The sequence below is a fragment of the Colletotrichum tamarilloi genome, assembly GCF_030869305.1.
Source record: "Colletotrichum tamarilloi strain Tom-12 chromosome Unknown Scaffold_11.1, whole genome shotgun sequence".
Lineage (NCBI taxonomy): Eukaryota > Fungi > Ascomycota > Sordariomycetes > Glomerellales > Glomerellaceae > Colletotrichum > Colletotrichum tamarilloi.
The window spans coordinates 404,683-423,773 of NW_026849394.1; the positions used below are offsets into that span (position 1 = coordinate 404,683).

Below are 19,091 nucleotides of genomic sequence, written 5' to 3' on the forward strand. Positions count from 1 at the left end.
TAAAGCTGGATGGGGTTTGATACCTTGACGATGATACCAAGACAGCCATGCCAGGACGTATTGAACATATTGTTGGAATCCAGTGCCCCATCCAGGGATTGCTTCAATCCACCTTGTAGAATTTCACGACAAAACTCAAAGAAGAAGAAGAAAACACACAAAATGGCAAACACCAGTACCGAAATGGTCAAGATTGGGGTCTTTATGCCGTCCGAGTGTCAGCTCCTCGACATGGCCTGCGTAGACGTCTTGTTTATGATGTCGAGAGAGTACCTGGGCGGTCTGCCCATGATACCCAAACACATCCCGAACTTGGCGCCAAGCGTGGAAATCTACTACATTTCTGCAAAGACCAGCCCCAGCTCTAGCTGTAGCTGTAGCTCGAACTCGGCCCCGGAGGCAGCAGAACACCTTGTTCCTCCTCAGCTCCCCTTGACGGCGGGCGTCAAGATCCGGCCGACGCACGACGTCTCCAGCCCGGAGGTCCAGCCGGGCATGCTGGATATCCTGCTCGTCCCCGGGCCGGATCCGGCGGCGAGCTGGGATGAGGAGACCTTGGCGTTTTTGAGGGGACATGCTGATGAGGAGGAGGGGGAGGGAGGAAAGGGAAAGAGGACGGACGTGCTGAGTGTCTGTACGGGCGCGTTCTTGTGTGGTGCCGCGGGGATTTTAGAGGGGAGGAAGGTATGCGGACCGAGGGGTCTGCAGGATGTTTTGAAGAAGAGGTTTCCGGATGCGAGGTTTGTGGGGGATGAGTTTCGATGGTGTCGGGATGGTAATCTTTGGAGCTGTGGTATGTTTTTCTTGTCTTCTCTTTCTGCTCTTTCTGTCTGGTTTACTAAATCATGGTTGCATTTTCACAGGTGGCATCACGAACGGGAACGATCTGGTGGCGGCGTACGCTCGGAGCAGCGAGAGGCGCCTCTTTCCGGGGCCGATTGTCGAGATTGCGTGTAAGATGGCGGAGGTTGGTGAGAGGGGCCAGATGTATGAGCAGGGGCAGACGAGGTTTGCTTTGGGGTTTGTGTGGCAGCTTGTCAAGGCTTGGTTTGTGAAGTCGAGGTAGGTAGTCGAAGATGACGAATGATGAATATCAGAAAAAGACGGAGATTTGGGAGACGGACGAGGAACTTGCAGTTTCCAAGGTAGAAATTGTGTACCTGTTCTGTCTACAGGACATGCAGGAGAGATACTAATCATCTATGTCCGTATACTGACGAGATCTCGGATTTGCCCAACGGAATGATCGAGAACCCTTTGACCAACTTGCTATTGATATCTCATCAGAATATGGTATGCAGTAAGAACGGGTGATCCTTGATGGCGCAACAAAGGCACCTCGAAGGATCTCAAAGGCAGCACAGACTTCGTCAACAGCATCATCACCGAGCGAGCCCAGGCAGAAAGCGGTGTACGAGTGGAGGGTCCTCACCGTCCACAAAAGCGCCGGTGAAGACGTCGTTTTGGGCATTTTTGGGGCATTTTTGGGCAAGGGTCCAATGCAGCTCCTTCCCCAGACGCACCTTCCCTGCCGTTGCGCCTTGGTTGCCATGGTGTGATAAGGCCGATAAGACAGGATAAGGCAGCACTAGCGCCGCCAGCGGTGGGGTCAAGACCAAGAAAAAAAAAGAAAAGAAAAAAAAAGTTCCGTCTGGTCTGGTCGTCGAGTGGAAAAAAATTTCAGGCAAAAGTCCTTCGAGAACCTCGACTTTTCTGTACAACCTCCCTCTCACACTCGAATCCCACCCCATCTTCTTCCTCTCCCTAGTCTTTCCATACCCCCAAATAATCCCTTCAAGAACGAACGGTCTTTGTTTTTCGACCTCCTTGAAGAGCAATCATCAAGTGCAAGAGCACCAACTTTTACTAGTCTCATTCACATACCATCTTCACATTCAGCACAATGGCCCAGCTTCCTGTCGCTCTCTACGGGCTCGAGGTCCCCGCCGGCGAGATCCTCATTCCCGCAAACCCCGACTTCCCTGCCACTGTATGTGCATCTCTCTGCCCTGTTTCTTTGCCTGTAGGCACTTGAGCGCAGGCTCCGGCCAGGTCGCAACTTGCGCTGGGCGCCGGCGCACTCCTGCTTATTCACGGTTAACTAACCTTGGGATTGACCAGTTCCGCATCACCATGGCCGCCATTGATCCCTCTGAGGCTCCCGAGGCCGATGCTGATGGCAACATTCCTGCTGTCCCCCGCTCTACCCTTCGCCTCGTCAAGCAGCGCTTCGGTGACGACCTCGAGGCCGGCGAGGATGACGAGATCGATGAGGACTACCTTCAGTCTCTCATTGACGCCAATGGCGATGACGACGAGTCGTCCGATGACGATGATGAGCCCAACGGAGGTCCCAGCGACCCCTCCAAGTCCAAGAAGCAGAAGCAGGCTGAGGCCCTTAAGAAGCTGATCGAGGCCGTCAACGAGGAGGAGTCTGACGAGGAGATGGACGATGCCAAGCCCAACGGAAAGTCTAGCAAGAAGGGCAAGGGCAAGGCCTCTGATGATGAGGAGGATGACGAGGAGAGCGATGACGACGAGGAGGGCCTTGACCTTGAGAACTTTGTCATCTGCACTCTCGACACCGAGCGCGTAAGTTGCGAATAGACCGTGCGAGTCTAGAGGGAAAAATCTTGATTGCTAATAACCGCGCAGAACTACCAGCAGCCCCTTGACATCACCGTCCAGGAGGGTGAGAAGGTTTTCTTCGTCGTTTCTGGTACCCACACCGTCCACCTCACCGGTAACTACGTTATCGACGATGAGGAGGAGGAGGGATCCGACGAGGATGAGGACGACGACGAGTACGACCTGTCCCCCGATGAGCTCGAGTACGGCATGCCCGATGAGGACAGCGACGACCTCGACGACACCGAGGACCCGCGCGTCATGGAAGTCGATACCGACGAGGAGGAGGCCCCCAAGCTGGTCGAGACTGGCAAGAAGGGCAAGAAGCGCGCTGCCGAGAGCCTCGACGACCTGATCAAGGCCGACGACGAGACCAAGACCTCCAAGAAGGACAAGAAGAAGCTCAAGAACAACAAGGGTGAGGCCGTCGCCGCCGAGGAGAAGACTACCCCCAAGTCCGACAAGAAGGTTCAGTTCGCCAAGAACCTCGAGCAGGGCCCTACCGGCTCCGCTGAGAAGGCCAAGCAGGCTGGCAAGCCCGCGGGTGGCGTCAAGGTCGTTCAGGGAGTCACCATTGACGACCGCAAGCCTGGTACTGGCCGCGCTGTCAAGAACGGTGACAGCGTCAGCGTCCGCTACATTGGCAAGCTCGACGACGGCAAGGTCTTCGATGGTAAGCGCCGAGTTCGAATGTTTCTTTCTTCTAGATGTGTCGCTAACTCATATTTCTAGCCAACAAGAAGGGCAAGCCTTTCACCTTCAAGGCTGGCAAGGGCCAGGTCATCAAGGGCTGGGACATTGGTGTCATCGGCATGGCCATCGGTGGTGAGCGTCGTCTTACCATCCCCGCCAACCTCGCCTACGGCAACAAGAGCCTGCCCGGCATTCCTGCCAAGAGCACCCTGACCTTCGACGTTAAGCTCCTTGAGATCAAGTAAACAGGTCGCTTCCTCACTAGCAAGACCCCCTTTTGGCGGCGAGACGCCGATTCAGGATGCTCCTCACTGTATTCTACCCTATTTTGCCCGGCGAGCACGCCATGGAAAGATGGCGAGCCCCTGCTGGGCCCCGGCGTTCCAGACGCCGACCTTCCCTCGTAATGATGTGTGACGGCGATGGGATTCGCTGAGTCGCGATATATGCGCTGTTGCCGCAATGGATAGTCTCCGACCTGTGGCTATCTGCGAAGATTCGCAGTCCCCTCGTGGGGTGCGAGAAGCAGAATGTGTTTGATGGGATGACGAGGCGAGGATTTACACTGCATTAGTTGGCGTATCACAAAAAGAGTTTTCTGTTGATGTAGGAAATTTCTCTCACCGGACATGGATGGTTTTCTTCCGGTCGGTCTGTACTTAGCTCCGGTTTCCTTTTATGAAAATCAAAGTCTCCTTACTTCTTACCTTGAATGTCCCGGCGAGCCTTCCTCCTCGGCAACCGATCGTGCCTAGAAACTTGTTATGACGTCCTGAGATGCTGAGGCAAGCTCAATTTACAGCGTACTTACCTGCCTCCTCGCCGGTGACTATCCTGAATGAAGCTCACTTGCCCATTGTCGATCAATTGAAACGGCCAAGGTGGTCCAGCTGCTTTTGGCAAGTCCCTCCTCAATGCAACCGTTGGCCGAGGACAACGATCCATATCCTCGTTCCTAATCTGCCTACATCTTCTCAGACGACATGCCACCAGGCCAAACACCATCATAGCCGGACTGCTCGTCCGCCTCTCTTTTGGACCCCGCATTTATCACAAGTCGTTATGCCAGCAGGTCTCATTACCTCTTCAATTAATTTATCCATCACTAGTAAACATCATGCATCAACAAGTTCTCCGCAGCAGCATCGTCGCACGTTCAAATCCGACCCTCACGGCAACAGCCATAGACCCCAACCACACACTCCCAATAGACCTCAGTCCAGAAGTCGACGGCCAGGCACAGCACACTCTTTGGAATCCCCGTCCTCATCTTCAGGCGACCCCACTAACCCATTTGTTCAAGGGAAGATACCGCCATCATCAACGTGGGTAGAGGCTGACTAAAAGGCCAACCATCACCAGCTAACACACAAAGCAGACCTACAGTCCTCGGGCAGTGCTAGGTCCACCAGAACCAGGAACTTCATTCACAGGTTCATGGACATAAGGGGGAAGCCCACTCACAAGGCAATACAGTCCCGCCCTCTGCGATACCCAATTGCCCAGCCCGTCACAAACCACCCTCTTGAGCCAGCCGCCCCAAATCCGCCACCTGACTTGGAACTTGAGCTTTCTTCGGCGCCCCAGTACACACCCTGGGGACGACTAGATTGGAACCAACTCTCTGATAAACAAAGGGTCCACACGGTCGAAAAGGCAGCAGCAGCCAGAATCTACCTGGAGACTTACTTCGAGGATGCTTTGAGTAGTCGTCCCACACCACGTGAACAGCGTATCGCCGAGCACCAACGAAATCTGGATCAGTATGGAGGTCACCTCGGCCCCAGTGAGAGAGACTATTACTGGAGGCTCTTCTTTGCAATGGAGACCAATTTCCTCCGCGAGCAAAGAAACGCCAAAACTCACAGCTGCAGAGTTGCATAGTCAACAACGTCTAGCGCTGAAATGAGGCGAGGATCGGACTTGGAAAACCTCGAGACCCTGCAAATCCTCGGAAAAGGGAGCTTCGGGGTTGTCAAGCTTGTATGGGACCGATGCCGACGACAGGTATTTGCTATGAAGGTCATTCGGAAGTCTGACATGATTCGAAGCTGCCAAGAAGGGCACTTGCGAGCGGAAAGAGATTTCTTGGCGGCTTCTGAGAATTCAGAATGGTGAGCAAAGTCCTCTCGATGTGCTGGGCAACGCTGTTCTTCCATGCTAACCGGGGCTAGGGTGGTGCCCCTGATATCCAGTTTCCAGGATCCAGTGAATCTTTACCTCCTAATGGACTACATGCCGGGGGGAGACTTTCTTGGTCTTCTGATTCGCGAAAACATCTTGACCGAGTCCAGAACTCGATTCTACATCGCCGAGATGATACTTTGCGTCGAAGAGGCCCATAGACTTGGATGCATCCACCGAGATGTCAAACCAGACAACTTCCTCATCGGTGCCGACGGTCACCTGAAAATCTCGGATTTCGGGCTGGCTTTTGACGACCATTGGTCCCATGACACCTCCTACTACAAGTGGCAGCGAAAGTCAATTCTGGCCCTGACAGGTGTTACGCTAGACGGTGATGGCGAGGATCAAAAAGCCGCCCGCGATGGTGGACGGGCGAGGCGACGATCATCTCGGGAAGGGTCATCCAAGCACTATCCCCCGTCAGAATTGCTCCGAACCAAGTTTGATGGGCTTGAATGTCCGTTCAATGTCGTCGAAACAAACGCAGACGAGATTGTAAAAGTCGACCAGCTGCTTGGTTGGCGAACAGCAGAGACACGCCGATCCTCGGCCCGCTCCATTGTTGGCACAAGCCAGTATATGGCTCCAGAGGTGGTCATGGGAGAGAAGTATGATGGTAGATGCGACTAGTGGAGTATCGGAATCATCCTTTACGAGTGCCTATATGGGCACACGCCGTTTCTCTCGGAAAAGGGTCGTCACTATACCAAGCAGAACATCCTCGTAAGTTTGGACAGAACTTCCCATTGTAGATTTCTCTGATTTTGAGAGCAGGAATATCGGAAAAGCTTGGTGTTTCCTATTGACGGACCTCCAGTCTCGAGAGTATGCCGGCAATTGATCAACGATCTGCTTCAGGACAAAGACAGCCGTCTCTCATCACCCGAGTATCGCAACCAAGATGCTCGACGAAGTTGGGAGAAGCTTCAGGGCTACAAGAAAATACCGAGTCAATACGTTTTCAATAACGACGCATCCGAGATCAAGGCCCACCCGTGGTTTCGGGGCGTTCCTTGGGAAGCAATACGCTCCAGTCGGCCAGAGTGGATACCACATATTCAAAGCTACGCCGACTCTCACTACTTTGAAGAAGATGAGCCGATCAGCGACTGGTCTGACTCAATGGATTCCGAGATAGCGGAGGGGTCGGAGAACCTGGACGATCTCCGTCTAAGGTTTCTACAGTACGACTTTGAAGACGATGTGAGGTGTCTGGCCACTGACTTCATCTCCAAACCCTACGATTCATCCAAGTTGAAACGATTCGATCGCGATATTGACGATCATGCCTTTCTGGAAGATGTTGAAAAGGCCTTTCTCAAATGGTACGTCAGAAGAGTCGGACGAAAAGATTGCAAGCGCCCAAGAGACAAGTTACTGCGGGACCGTTGGGTCAAGGAGGAAGTTCTTCAGATGAGGAAGCGAACAGCTTTTCTAGGTTATTCGTGGCGACGCAAAGACATGGCCAGTCGCAGGCCTGTTGGAACAGTCCACCCTACAAATTCTTGATCAAGGGGAGGAATGCGTTGTCAGTCGAGGCGACGTTGGGCAGAGGGGCAAGATTGAAGCAGCTACTGATGTAAGTATGGGCTGGTTACACGTACAAGGTGTGTTGCGCCATTATGAGAAGGAAAGAGCAACGCCAAGTATGAATAGACATTATTCTTCATTACATATCAGCCTCTCCTCTGGTGCGTGTAACATGCTGTGGAGGCACCGTCAACTAAGCCTAGAGTCTGGGGTATCATTATACTAGGCAGGACAATCGTCATTCGGGTTCTTAGAAAGACTTTTCTCTCTTTACTGTCTCCTCTGAAATAGAACCTCGCGCATGCCTTTTGGCGTTTGTGATTTCCCATTCAAACTCCTTCAAGGCTCTGAGTTCTGAGTTGAAGAAGAGGAGTGACATGAGACCGTCAACAACACCAGCAACCAGTCCGAGACTGCTCAGGAGCATGAGAACAAAGGCAACAAAGTTGTGTGGGCTGAACCACACAGCTATAAGGCACGCTATCAGGACGGCAAACCATGCCAAAAAGTGTAACCCCCGCCAGCGCCGTTGATTCTCTTCCCGGTGGATGTACTGACGTGTCACAGAGAGAATCTCGTCGTAGACTGGCACCGGAAGACCTTTGCCTGGCACTTCGGAGATAGGGGGGTTCTCGGACGTGAAGGAGTCGCGGTGGGAGCTGGCTGAGGCGTCCTGGAGGTAGGACGTCTCGTTATCGTTTTCCGTTGCGTCGAGGCCTTGGCGGCGATGGTGTGGTGTCTGGTATGCCAGTGTTGCCTCGACGGCGAAGTGGTCGCTTAGGGAGCAGCCGAGGGTGGGATGCGGCTCGACCATGCCGACTTTGGCGCTGCGGACGACCCAGTCGCTGCCGCCGTCGTCACCGCCACCACCACCTCCTCCTCCTCTACCGGAACCGAAGAAGATGTAATCCAGGCGTTTCCCTTTTCTGTCGGGCGTGTCTGGCGGTATGACGACGGGTTCTTTCCCCTCGCCGAGTTTCTTCTGCTGCTCCTTGGACCAGCGCCAGGTGTTGTAGACGTGGTCCGAGGTGGCGCCGTTTTCACGCAGATTGAAGTCAGCCGAGGGAACGGGTCTACCGCGGGCTTTTTCCAAGGGATCGTCTGCGGCGCCGAGAGACGAGTCTGGGTGGAGGACGCGCCAGACGTCGTGGACGGGTGCGTGGGCTGTGATGATGCGGTGCGGGAGGGATAGGGGTCGCATGTTGAAGTCGCCCATGGCGAGGGCGAGGTCGCCGCGCTGGGTTGCGGCGCGGAGGAGTTTGGACATTTCCCAGGACTGGGCGAGGCGGTGGGCGAGGTAGGTGTCGCCCGGTTGGTTTTCGGTGTAGGGCGCGTGTGTGTGGGTGTTGAAGATGCTCAGGGCGTGGTCTCTGCCGGGGCCGCCGTCTGCGCCGGCGAGGCGGACGGGGATGCGGGCGCAGGCGATGCCCTTGCCGACGTACCAGTCGCCTCGCCAAAAGGCCGTGGGTCTGCCGTTGAGGGGGTACGCGCGCATGGAGCTCTCGTCGATGGGCCAGCGGGATAGGACGGCGAGGCCGCCGCCAAAGGGGCCCGAGTAGTAGAACTTGCCGTGGGGCAGGACGGCGGCGGTCTCGGCGCGGATGGCGTCGTAGTCGGAGGTGACCCAGCACTCTTGGAGAGCGACGACGTGGGGCGGGTCCGGGAGGGCGGCGATGCGGCGGCCGATTTCTGCGAGGCGCTGCGGGCGGAGCTTGGAGATGTATTTCAGGCCCCAGCAGTTGAGTGTTAGTAGGCGGAGGTCCTTTGGGAGAGGGTCGTCCATATTGTGTTGGTTTATGTTGTTGGCTGTCTTGAGATGACGAGGTGAAGAATCTGGAGATTATGTTTTATAGAGATGGGGGAAGATGTGGGAGAAGAAGTAGGAAGACCACTGAGGAGAATGCGGAAAAAGGCAAAGAATAAGATGGCTTGAATCGGGAAGAGATATTGGATCAAGAGAAGCGTCGAACGCGTGTAAGACGACAGCGAGCTGCAACAAGATAGGTCGGCAGTTGTAGGTGATTACGCCGAAGCTTCCGAAGTGGAGTGTGAGAGCAGGATTCAAACTCTACAGTGGTTGTAGTAATAGGTAGTTAACTGGGCTGGCGCTTTGGCATTTGCAAAAAAATGTGAGAATGAAGTCGCATTACCGTCAAAGGTGAGGTCGGATCGCGGGGCTCTTGCGAGATGGGATGAAAAGGTCACTACAACGGACGCTTGGACTTTTGGTGACGTTGCGTTCGGTTTTCTTTTTTTCCCTTTCTCGACTTCCTGGAGCCGTCCCGTTTGCGTTTGCCGGCAGGCCGGGGGTTGTCAACGGGAGAACGACCCACTCTTACAGATGCTTGGCCGGACGAGGCTCCATACACTCTGCCATTGGCCAATCGGTACGAAAATGGGCAGCAGCGGATTCTTATCTTAGTGGTCCCACACACCATCAGGGGGAGAGCTTGACCCCAGAATGACCTGTGCGGTGGGGACGAGGCTGAAAAGCAACCGCTAAACGTCAGTCAAGCAACCCCTGCTTCTTTTCAACGCGCCAAAAGTTGCTGATCATTATTGCCGTCCTGTCATTCAGCCTTGCCTTTGACTTTCCTGGGCATCGATTGTTCTTATTTCCCACCACCCCGCCCGCCATCGAATGAACAGCCTCCTTGACCAACACAAAAGGGAGCTGGTAGTCCGTCTCATATACTCGTGCGTCCATACCCAAACATAACGCGAAAAAATGTCAGACGTCGGCTCCTCAGCAGCAGCGACGCCTCTTCCCGAACCCCCTCCAAAACGTCGCAAAGTCGTCGCACACAGCACATCCGCGACACCGCGATCAAGTTCACCAGATGAGCTCAACGACACGACAGTTACGACCACCACGGCAGCCGCAGCCGCCAAGAAAACCACCGCGACGACAACGAGAACGAAGAAGCAGCGGTCCAGCACATCCCGCCGCCTGTCAACCAACCGTGGCCGTCCTAGCATGACACCTAGCAGGTCTCCTAGCGAGGATGAGCTCAACGAGGCGGCATTCTACTCACGCTCATCGCACTCCAAATCTCGATCACGGTCGCACTCGAGGTCGCGGTCGCGATCGCGCACACCAAGGTCAGCGACCGCCTCACCCTCCCGCTCACGTAGCGACGACGACGACGATGACGAGGATGAGTCACGCGCGGGATCAAGGTCGCCTGCTTCTACATCGGGCGGCAGTCTCTCAGGCGCCGTCGACCGCAGGCTACGGCTCTCCTCGACCAACGGCGGCGCAGATACCGGCGCGACAGTGACGACGCCCGTGACACCCGGGCCCGTGAAGAAGGGCCCCGTGAGGCCGCGGTACGAGGAGGAAAGGGTGCTGAGCGGACACGCGGGAGCGCCCGTCTCGCAGGTGCGGATATCGCCCGACGGCCGGTGGATCGCGAGCGCCTCGGCCGACGGGACCGTCAAGACGTGGGACGCGGCCACGGGGGAGCACATGGACACCCTGGTGGGCCACATGGCCGGCGTGAACTGCGTGGCGTGGAGCCCCAACAGCGGGAGCCTGGCGACGGGCTCCGACGACAAGTCGATTCGCATCTGGGACCGGGTGACGGGCCGGCCAAAGGTCACGGCAAAGGGCGTGGGTCACATGGCCAAGGACGACGCGGCGCCCGCCGCGCATCCCATGTTGCCGCTGCGGGGACACCACAACTACGTGATGTGTCTCGCCTTCTCGCCCAAGGGAAACATACTCGCCTCGGGATCGTACGACGAGGCCGTCTTTTTGTGGGATGTCAGGGCGGGCCGCTTGATGCGTAGTTTACCGGCGCACAGCGACCCGGTCAGCGGCATCGACTTTTCATGCGACGGCACGTTGGTCGTGAGTTGTTCGACGGACGGTCTCATGTACGTATGACCAAGACTACCCCCGTCTCTACTTGGTTGGGATCCTTTACTAACCCCGAACAACAGTCGCATATGGGACACTTACACAGGCCAGTGCCTCCGCACCCTAGTCCACGAAGACAACCCCGCCGTAACGTCCGTCTGCTTCGCACCCAACGGCCGCTTCGTCCTTGCCTTTAACCTCGACAACAGCATCCGCCTCTGGGACTACGTTGCCGGCTCCGTGAAAAAGACGTACCAAGGCCACGCCAACAACCGCTTCGCCATCGGCGGCTGCTTCGGCCTCGTCCCCGGCGAGGGCGCCTTCATCGCCTCGGCCAGCGAGGACGGCGAGATCGTGCTGTGGGACGTCGTAACTAAAGAGGTTGTTCAGCGCATCCCCGCCCATAAGAAGGATTCTTCTTCGCACCGGGGAGGCGGCAAGGGTGGCAACGTGTGTTTCTGGGTCGATGTCTATGGGGACGTCATGGTGTCGGCGGGGCAGGATGGACGGATACGCATCTTTAAGAGGTTGTGGGGTGAAGGGGAGATTGGTGCCGTGGCCGCTGCCGCCGCCGCTATTGCCGGTACGGAAACCGATGGGGCGGAGAAGACGCTGACGAATGGTCACGCGATTGGTGAGGAGGTCGGAGGAGATGAAGTCGCCAATGTAAATGGCACGGAACCGCCGATAAAGCAGGAAGAAGATATCGATATGGCTGGCGTGTGATAGAATATTACACGGAAGGGGGGCCAGATATATGAATGTACATCGAGGGGAGGAGAAAACAGAGTCATCTCGAGTATAGGTGATGGCCTGAATATGATACCAAGACACATGGATAACCGTCCTAAATTTCTCAACAGGCAGACATCGGTGCCGAGCATAAAACTCGAGCGAATCTTTTCTGTGCAGAATGTCGTTTTTTCTGCTTATGTTGAAATTCAAACTCTCTTTGCCAACCTGTCGAAACTCCGACGTTTGCCTCCCTGCCGCCAGCACCCAAAAGTTGCTATGTGTCTCTAGCGATGAGAAGATAACAAAAGGGTCCAAGATGCATGTCATGTCTATTCTTTGCTTCCCGCCCCCAATTCGTAAAGAATATGTGTTCCTGCCCGCCAATTTCCTCCCCCACATTCACTGTCTCTCTTTATGCGTGGCACTCATTTCCTCCGAGAGTTCAGCCCACTCGACGAAACCTCAAATCGTCTCCCATCCACCATTGTTAATCTCCGCCTCGAGCTTACGACTAATATAGCTCGGAATTCCGTGACTGAGGAACGTGGTACGCAGCATCGAGTCGTAGCGTTTCTGGTTCAAGAAAAGCTGGCGGCCGTGGCGTAGACCCAGGTCCGTCTCACCGTACTTATCAATGTAGGGCGCGCTGCTAAAGGACCCTGATAACCTGAACAAGTAAAAGATGCAGCACTTGCGAATGTTGAGGAAGAGGCCGATGTTGCCCTGACACCTAGAGCACGGGGAGGTCAGCACGGGCGTGATTTCACCCACTTATCATGAAGACTTACTTTCGCATGTGTTGCTGCGATCCGCCAATTCTCTGCGGCTCACGGTCGCCAGACGCCGTCTCCTCCCTAAGACAGCAGACTGCTTGGCCGCAAAAGACCTCTCCACAGAGCAAGCAAATCATGGGATCCGAGACGTCCTTTCCTGTCGTCGGACACTTACGTCGAGTAGCTTCCTCGATGAGAGCATCGTAGTTCTTCGGCAGACCCACCAGCTCGAAAATGCCAGGGTGACTGATGAGCGCGGACTTGGGGAGCTTACGATCGGCGTCGCCTGGCCACATAATTTGGTGTCTGATCCATCCCTTGACTAGACTCGTCGTCGAAGCAGGCCAACCGCAATCGGGACCGTGGTCGGTGATGGCGGCACACATCTCGTCAAACGTTGGTACCCGAAGTACTTCAGTGAGGCGGTCTAGCTCGTCCGCGTCTGGCTGAGGAGAAACGTGGCTGTTGAAGTCTACGCCGTACTTGATGTAGAGAAGAATGACGCTCTTCCTCAGGAAAGTCAGAGCGTACTTCTTGACGAACGTGTAGTAGCCCTCGAGGTTGTCCAGTTCCGGTTGTCCGAAGCCCTTGTTCTCGCCAAGATCCGCCGGCATCTCATGGTGGGATACGTTGATCTCCATGCCAGTCTTGGTGATTGCGAGACAGAATTCAGCAAAGTTCTTAAGTGCCGGATCTTGCGTCTCCCTGTTGAGAAGATGGTTCACCCAAGTAGACACCGGGATGTTGCGTCCCATATGGTAGACAATCTTGACAATCTCCGCAAGATAACAAAGTCTCAGGATATGGGTGACATCAAAGTTCTGCGCCGGAATGACGCCAAACACACACTCGGTGAGGAAGATGAAGGCGTCCTGGCCAAGTAACGGCGGATAGATGTCGATGGGACGCCTAACGTGTTCCGTCTCCTGCCCAAAGTACTGGGAGACGAATAGTTGAACGTGTTGCCGTTCGCCATCCAGACGGAACTCTTCGTCGATCCAGTTGTCTCCGCCAGCCTTGAGACCACCGACAGCCCGGTACGCAGTGGCCGTCTCAGCCAAGATGCGGAGGTGCGTCAGACTCTGCTCGGGGATCTTCTCCAGCAGTGTCATACCATACTGAGCTTCGGTACCACGCTGCTGGATCTCCGCAGCCGATGTGGAGTACCCGACTAATTTAGCCAGGACATCGCTGTGGCAGAGCTCGTTCTTTTCTCGCAGTTCGATATTGAGCCTGTCGTGGCGAGTCTCAAAGTTATTAGACCGTACAGTATCGCGAAGGCGGCGGTAAACTTTGACCAGCTCGGTCATGAGAGTGGAACCATCACTCTGTACAGATCGGCGATTGGAGACTGGCGTGCTGGCTGCCGGGAATACGGACGTCAGCGGCGTGTTAACGACCACGGAATCCAGGCCCGACTCATCAGCCGACCATGCCTCTTCCAATAGCTGAGGCGCCTTCTCTGCCAGCGAACCCGTGACTTGTCCTGCGGTATAGCTGGCGAATCCTGCCTGAACTTGGTCGGGCGGGCGATTCGCACCAAGGCGGTAGTAGCCGGATCGCATTTGAGCGTCTAGGAAGTCTGCAAAAATGCGCTGGGATTGAAGGGGCCCGGGGAAACATTCTTCTTGTCCCTTCCAAATGATGGGCAAGAATGCGTTTCCTAAAGCCTTGCATAAGGGGCAGACAAACTCCTGTCTTCGAAGGTTCTCAGGATGGTGTCGGGCAATTTGATGATGGTGTCGCCGGTTTGTCGCATCAAAGTACATTTCAAAGCAGCTGTAGTGCATCATATGGCCGCAGCCAGTTGAGACTGGTCCGGGGCGCGAGAGGTTGGAGGGGAAGCCCTTGCCAATTGTCTGGCGTTCGGCAACAAACTTCTCGCCTTGAGCGTTGACCTTTGTGACTTCTTGTCGATTCTCATGAGCAACCCCGAATGGCCGGATGTCTTCCGCAGAGCGATCCAGGCTGGAAGGTGTGTGGAAGGCTTCCCTAACGAAGTCTGGATCTTGTAAATCCGTCTGTTGTAGAATATGACTCTCGTTGAACAGAGCAAACGTTCCATAAAGACGACGGTCGTCCGTGTCTTCTTGACACAGAATGCAGGTGCCAGTGGGATACTTCCAATTGTTCTTCCGGTCAGTGTTCTGCTCGGCCTCTTCCTCGTCCTCGAGATCCGAGCCCCAGTCAATGTTGCCCTGGTTCTCTAAGAAGCTCTTCTGTTGCTGTTGGAACTGAGCCATAACCTTTGCCTGTCGACTGAGTGCGGCCTTCTTCTTGCGCTCGCGTTCCTCCTCTGCAGAGTTGTTGGCAGGGGATGCAGTATCAATGCGGTCAACCGATACACCCAATCGGACATATGCGTTCTCAAAATTGCGTGGACGCTTCTGTCGCATCCTCTTCAGGATGAGAGCGATCTTGGGGTGGCACGCCTTGAACTCTTCCTTGGTAGACATCATGTCCAGCAACGCGACGATGGTCTTTGCATTAGGCGCTTCTTGCATGAAGTTGCTTCGAGCTGTGCGTGTCAAGGAGATAAAGACAAATGAGTTGAGCGACTCCTCCGTCATGTCGCTCTCGTCCGCCTTGTCCTCGGAAATCGCAATGAGAATCAGGTGAAGAACAACCTGAAGGAAAGTCTCAGTGCGAGTGGATGGCACGCTTGGCGTGAGTCTGGCGGCGACCAGCGGGTAGAGCAAGGAGTAGTAGATGACCTGGGCAAACATGCCGGTACTAGTGAACGTAGCCAGGTCCTTGAACAGTCCTGAGGGAATAGATCGAAGTTTGGGCTCGTACACAATCTCTTCGACCGGCTTCCCAGTCTTGATGGCCATCTTCTTGCGATAAGCTAGCTCGGACTCCTCACGCTGGTTTTTGTTGTAGTGGGCAATGTAAGGATCAATATGCTCAACGAATTCGGGTCGTAGCTCAAAAGTGCCTACGTCGGAGACACCCTCTGGAGGCTTGAACGAAGCCATTTCATCAAGCACACGGTGGAAATCCTCTTGCTCCTGCCACTTCTCGGGCAGCTTGTTGCTGATTTCGTTGAACGAAAGGGGCTTGAAGCATAGGATATGAGTGAGGTCGCGGCGGATGGCGAGGACATTGGCGTTGGGCTCATCCTCGGAGGCAATCAATGATGTGCGATCACTCAGCAACACAATCAGGAGGTGAATCATGTCTTCAACCACGTCCAAATGCTGCGCATCGTCTTGCGCTGCCGACTTTTGCTCAAAAAAGCCCTTGACCCATTTCTCCATGCCGAATCGATCAATGATGGATGCGAGGACGCGGCTTGGATCAGCCGTGACCATGGCAGTCTGAAGCAAGAAGATGTCTCGGTGGTGAGAGACATCTCTTTGGCTGACTCCACGATATGTCGCCGCCTGGTGACGCAGACTAATGCCATTGCGAACCCACATGTTCGCTTTGATCTGCGCCAACCAAGCGCAAACCCGCAAGGGGTAGTCGAATGCAGCCATGAGGTTATCTTCCGGTGAGTTATCCCTTCTTGGCATAACCTTGCGGCCCATGGAGCGGGGAGGAACCCTCAAGTCTTGCGTTGTGAAGCTCAGCAGGGCTCGCATGCTTGAGGCAGGGAGAGACTTTCCGCACTCCACCAACCACGAGAGCGTATAGTGGAGGGCGTGGTGGAAGCTGATGGGGTCCTCCTCGACGGTGAACTTGACCACTTCGTATCGTGCCGACTCATTGTCAAACTCGAAATCACCCAGAGTCTTGAACTTGACCTCTTCCTTGATCTCGGCCTGCTTAAATCGATGGCGTTCGGCACCAATAGAGTGAAGAATCACAGCCTTTGCTGTCAATCTGATGGCTTGGGCGACGAAGTGTGCCTCGTTATCCGGCACATTCCTGTACGCGTCGGCAAGTTGTCGAGCAAGTCTGTTGATTTCGCGTGTCACTAGAGAAGCCGTTATCCAGCTATCCGTCTCGTATTCGACGTGCTCCCCAATGGCGCGGACATTCGGCCCAATGCCTTGGTGTAGCTTGACGAGATCCAAGAACTGCAAGAGGTATCTCTCCTCGGTGCGTAGCTTCTCCTGGACGTTTGGCGAGCCGAAAAGATACTTCAAGTCTAGATAGAAGTGGTACATACGCCGATTCGTCACTGAACCAGAGTCGAAGGCGAGGACAGCATTGGACGAGACATCCCATGGGTAGCCTACTTGTCTAGTGGTGAGGAAGGTATAGAAGATGGCGAGCAAGCTCGTCATGAAATTGCCGCGCTCGACAATCTCTGCAGTGATCGACGGTGTCGTGAGCATCTGTAGAGACAAGTTTATGATGGAGTGATCCGGCTCTCTGTCTCCAATCAAGTAGAGTTGAGCCAGCGTTGTGTATAATCCTGCAAATCGCAGTCCCAAGATGCGCTTGAATTCGGGTATCGAAACAACAGTTGAGATGTAGAGAGATCGAAGGTCGTTGCGTACCTTCTTCCACATGCGAAGATCGAATAGAATGAGCCAGTCTAGACGAACCCTTTGGAAGACATCCTCCGCCGGGGGAACATTCTCACGGTTCATGTAACCAGGAGGAGTCTCGAGCCAATACCTACCTGGCTTCGGTGAGGGCGCCTTCTCTCCCTGGCCAGGAGTTTTGGGAATTTCCAAGTTAGCCTTGGCGTATATTGCAGGTGCAATCAGGGGCTCAGCAGTGTCGGAGTCTGAAGGCGTCAAATCGCGGTCTCTGGCAGACCGGCGTGCAGCTGCGGGTGGAGGCGGAGGAGGCGGATAACCGGCCATGGTAGCTTCATCTTCTTCCAGAGCTTGATCATTGCCACGCCACTCGAGGCCAATATCCCCAGGTCCATCAGGCTGGATATCCACCATCATAATATCGTCCATATCATCATCGTCGTCATCGTCGCCCGCGTCACTATCCGGAGTGCCGTTGCCCCTGCCCATGTCGATGTCATCATCATCACTGTCGCCAAGAGCTCTTGTTTGCTGTTGAGCAGCAATACGCTGCATCTGCAGTAAGACGTGCTGTGTGAAAGACTGAGACTGTTCGAGATTTCTCAAGAACCTCTCTTCGTCGTAGATGCCATCCTTCCCCACAATAGCATGGCTTCCAGGACTGCCCTTCCTCCAAGGCTTCATCATCTCCTGGCAGACGGTGTTTCGCAGAATGGTATGGTCTGATCCGACACTACATCCTGAGATGTCGCTGAGCCACTCGATCATGGCCCCACACATCTGCTCACGGAATGTGTCGCGCGATGACCTGATGGTGACGGTAACCTTGATATGCTCCAACTTAGTGGCCATCTCAAGAAGAGCGTCAAGGTCGTCGAGCCGCTTCAGAATGCTGCGCCCGACGAGGTCCGTCTCAGTAGCGCGTTCGAGAGCCTGAGCCTCCGTTGTTCTACAGGCCCGCGCGATCTGATTCTGGACATCCTCCACCGTGTGCTTCTCGTCGTTCCAGAGGACCAGTGCGTACTCGGGGTGCCCCGAAGGACCTTCGCCGTAGATGCTTGGAGACAGGCGCGAAAGCTCCTCGTCGGCTTGGATAGAGTCGGCCGTCTTGCCCTGCCGCAGCTGCTCTGGTGAGCATGATATGACGTCGCAGATATAGTCAAAGACACGGCCAATCGTCATCTGCATGTTCTGCACCAGGTCCTCGGGAAGACCGGCCGGTTCCTTTCCCTTTCCCTCGCCCTTCTCCGGACTCGTCTCGGAGTGAATCGTACAGAACATGGGGAGGCGCCATGCCTCATCATCGCCACAGTCACAACATCCACTGTTGCCGACAGAAATGCTGATGCGAACCATGTGCCCGGCGTGATCGGTCGAGTCGAAGCATCGGCTGCAAAGGACGCAAGTGTCATCGGTGCTGCAGGTCCTACAGGAGTATGAGGCTTCTCCGGGCTTGAAGATGTGGCCGCATCGCTTGCCGCGGGCGGCTTCGGTGTATTCAGCGCCTTCCTCTGCGCCCTGAGCATCGTGGAGCTTGAGGTTGTGCGAAGGACGTCCAGAGGGAAAGAAGAGGGGCATGTATCGTTCGCCTCCTGCCAAAGACCAGAATAGACTTTCCAACAGGTCGTGGTGCGCTTGATCGTCGTACTCGTAGTTCCATCTTGCGGGAAGCTCTCGGAGAAACTCACAGAGCTGGCGCTCTTGAGTTGACATTGGGGTTTCCATTATAAGTGATTGGTCATGGCTCCCTTTCTCAGGTTTCGTTGTAGGAAAGAGTCGAATTCCCGGGAGGGAGAAGGGCTGTTCGTGCAAATAGGGCGTGTATGAGGGTGGTTGTTGTTTCTGGAGCCCGGTGATGTGCGATATTGCGTATCGGTAGAGCTCTGGCGGGGTCTTTTTGGCAAATAGTGGCGGGTCGCTTGTACGCGGTGAGTAATCTGAGGTGGGCTGGAGGACGGAAAATGGTAAGCGCCTGGAAGGCCTCTTGGATTCAAGAAGCAACTAAACTTAAGAGACTGCAGGAGATGCTTACTGGCGAAGGGAATCCAAGAGGGATCTTCACAGGCAATAGCGGTGACGTTTCTCTCTCAAAGGAAAAAGAAAAAGGCGGCAGTGAATGTGTTGTTAAAAGGTGGTTGACACTACGAGTCCCGGCAGAGTACAAGCACAGGTACACTCGGGCGGGAGCTGGGAGGTGCTGGCGCGTTTGGTGGGGTTGGGTTAGATCAGCGGGAGACTACGTTTGAG

General features: G+C 54.9%; 6 protein-coding genes across 6 annotated transcripts; 4 read left to right on the top strand and 2 right to left on the bottom strand.

The window, feature by feature from the left end:
- Positions 1–162: 162 nt before the first annotated feature.
- CTAM01_04623 (ThiJ/PfpI family protein) lies at positions 163–1,066 on the top strand (the record flags this gene model as incomplete). Its single annotated transcript, XM_060520653.1, has 2 exons — positions 163–793; positions 864–1,066. 2 exons carry the CDS (start codon positions 163–165, stop codon positions 1,064–1,066), a joined length of 834 nt encoding a protein of 277 aa, XP_060384607.1.
- An 837-nt stretch (positions 1,067–1,903) lies between these two features.
- Positions 1,904–3,566, top strand: CTAM01_04624 (FKBP-type peptidyl-prolyl cis-trans isomerase; the record flags this gene model as incomplete). The annotated part of the gene is made up of 4 exons (XM_060520654.1): positions 1,904–1,990; positions 2,122–2,592; positions 2,656–3,301; positions 3,361–3,566. The coding sequence occupies 4 exons, from the start codon at positions 1,904–1,906 to the stop codon at positions 3,564–3,566; spliced, it is 1,410 nt and encodes a 469-aa protein (XP_060384608.1).
- An 872-nt stretch (positions 3,567–4,438) lies between these two features.
- On the top strand, positions 4,439–7,091 carry CTAM01_04625 (uncharacterized protein; the record flags this gene model as incomplete). Its single annotated transcript, XM_060520655.1, has 6 exons — positions 4,439–4,583; positions 4,700–5,084; positions 5,496–6,102; positions 6,166–6,231; positions 6,367–6,833; positions 6,998–7,091. The coding sequence occupies 6 exons, from the start codon at positions 4,439–4,441 to the stop codon at positions 7,089–7,091; spliced, it is 1,764 nt and encodes a 587-aa protein (XP_060384609.1).
- A 197-nt stretch (positions 7,092–7,288) lies between these two features.
- Positions 7,289–8,821, bottom strand: CTAM01_04626 (endonuclease/Exonuclease/phosphatase; the record flags this gene model as incomplete). Its single annotated transcript, XM_060520656.1, has 1 exon — positions 7,289–8,821. The coding sequence occupies one exon, from the start codon at positions 8,819–8,821 to the stop codon at positions 7,289–7,291; it is 1,533 nt and encodes a 510-aa protein (XP_060384610.1).
- Positions 8,822–9,766: 945 nt separating this feature from the next.
- CTAM01_04627 (WD domain-containing protein) lies at positions 9,767–11,626 on the top strand (the record flags this gene model as incomplete). Its single annotated transcript, XM_060520657.1, has 2 exons — positions 9,767–10,917; positions 10,984–11,626. 2 exons carry the CDS (start codon positions 9,767–9,769, stop codon positions 11,624–11,626), a joined length of 1,794 nt encoding a protein of 597 aa, XP_060384611.1.
- A 471-nt stretch (positions 11,627–12,097) lies between these two features.
- On the bottom strand, positions 12,098–18,569 carry CTAM01_04628 (uncharacterized protein; the record flags this gene model as incomplete). Its single annotated transcript, XM_060520658.1, has 2 exons — positions 12,098–12,365; positions 12,424–18,569. The coding sequence occupies 2 exons, from the start codon at positions 18,567–18,569 to the stop codon at positions 12,098–12,100; spliced, it is 6,414 nt and encodes a 2,137-aa protein (XP_060384612.1).
- Between the last annotated feature and the right edge of the window lie 522 nt (positions 18,570–19,091).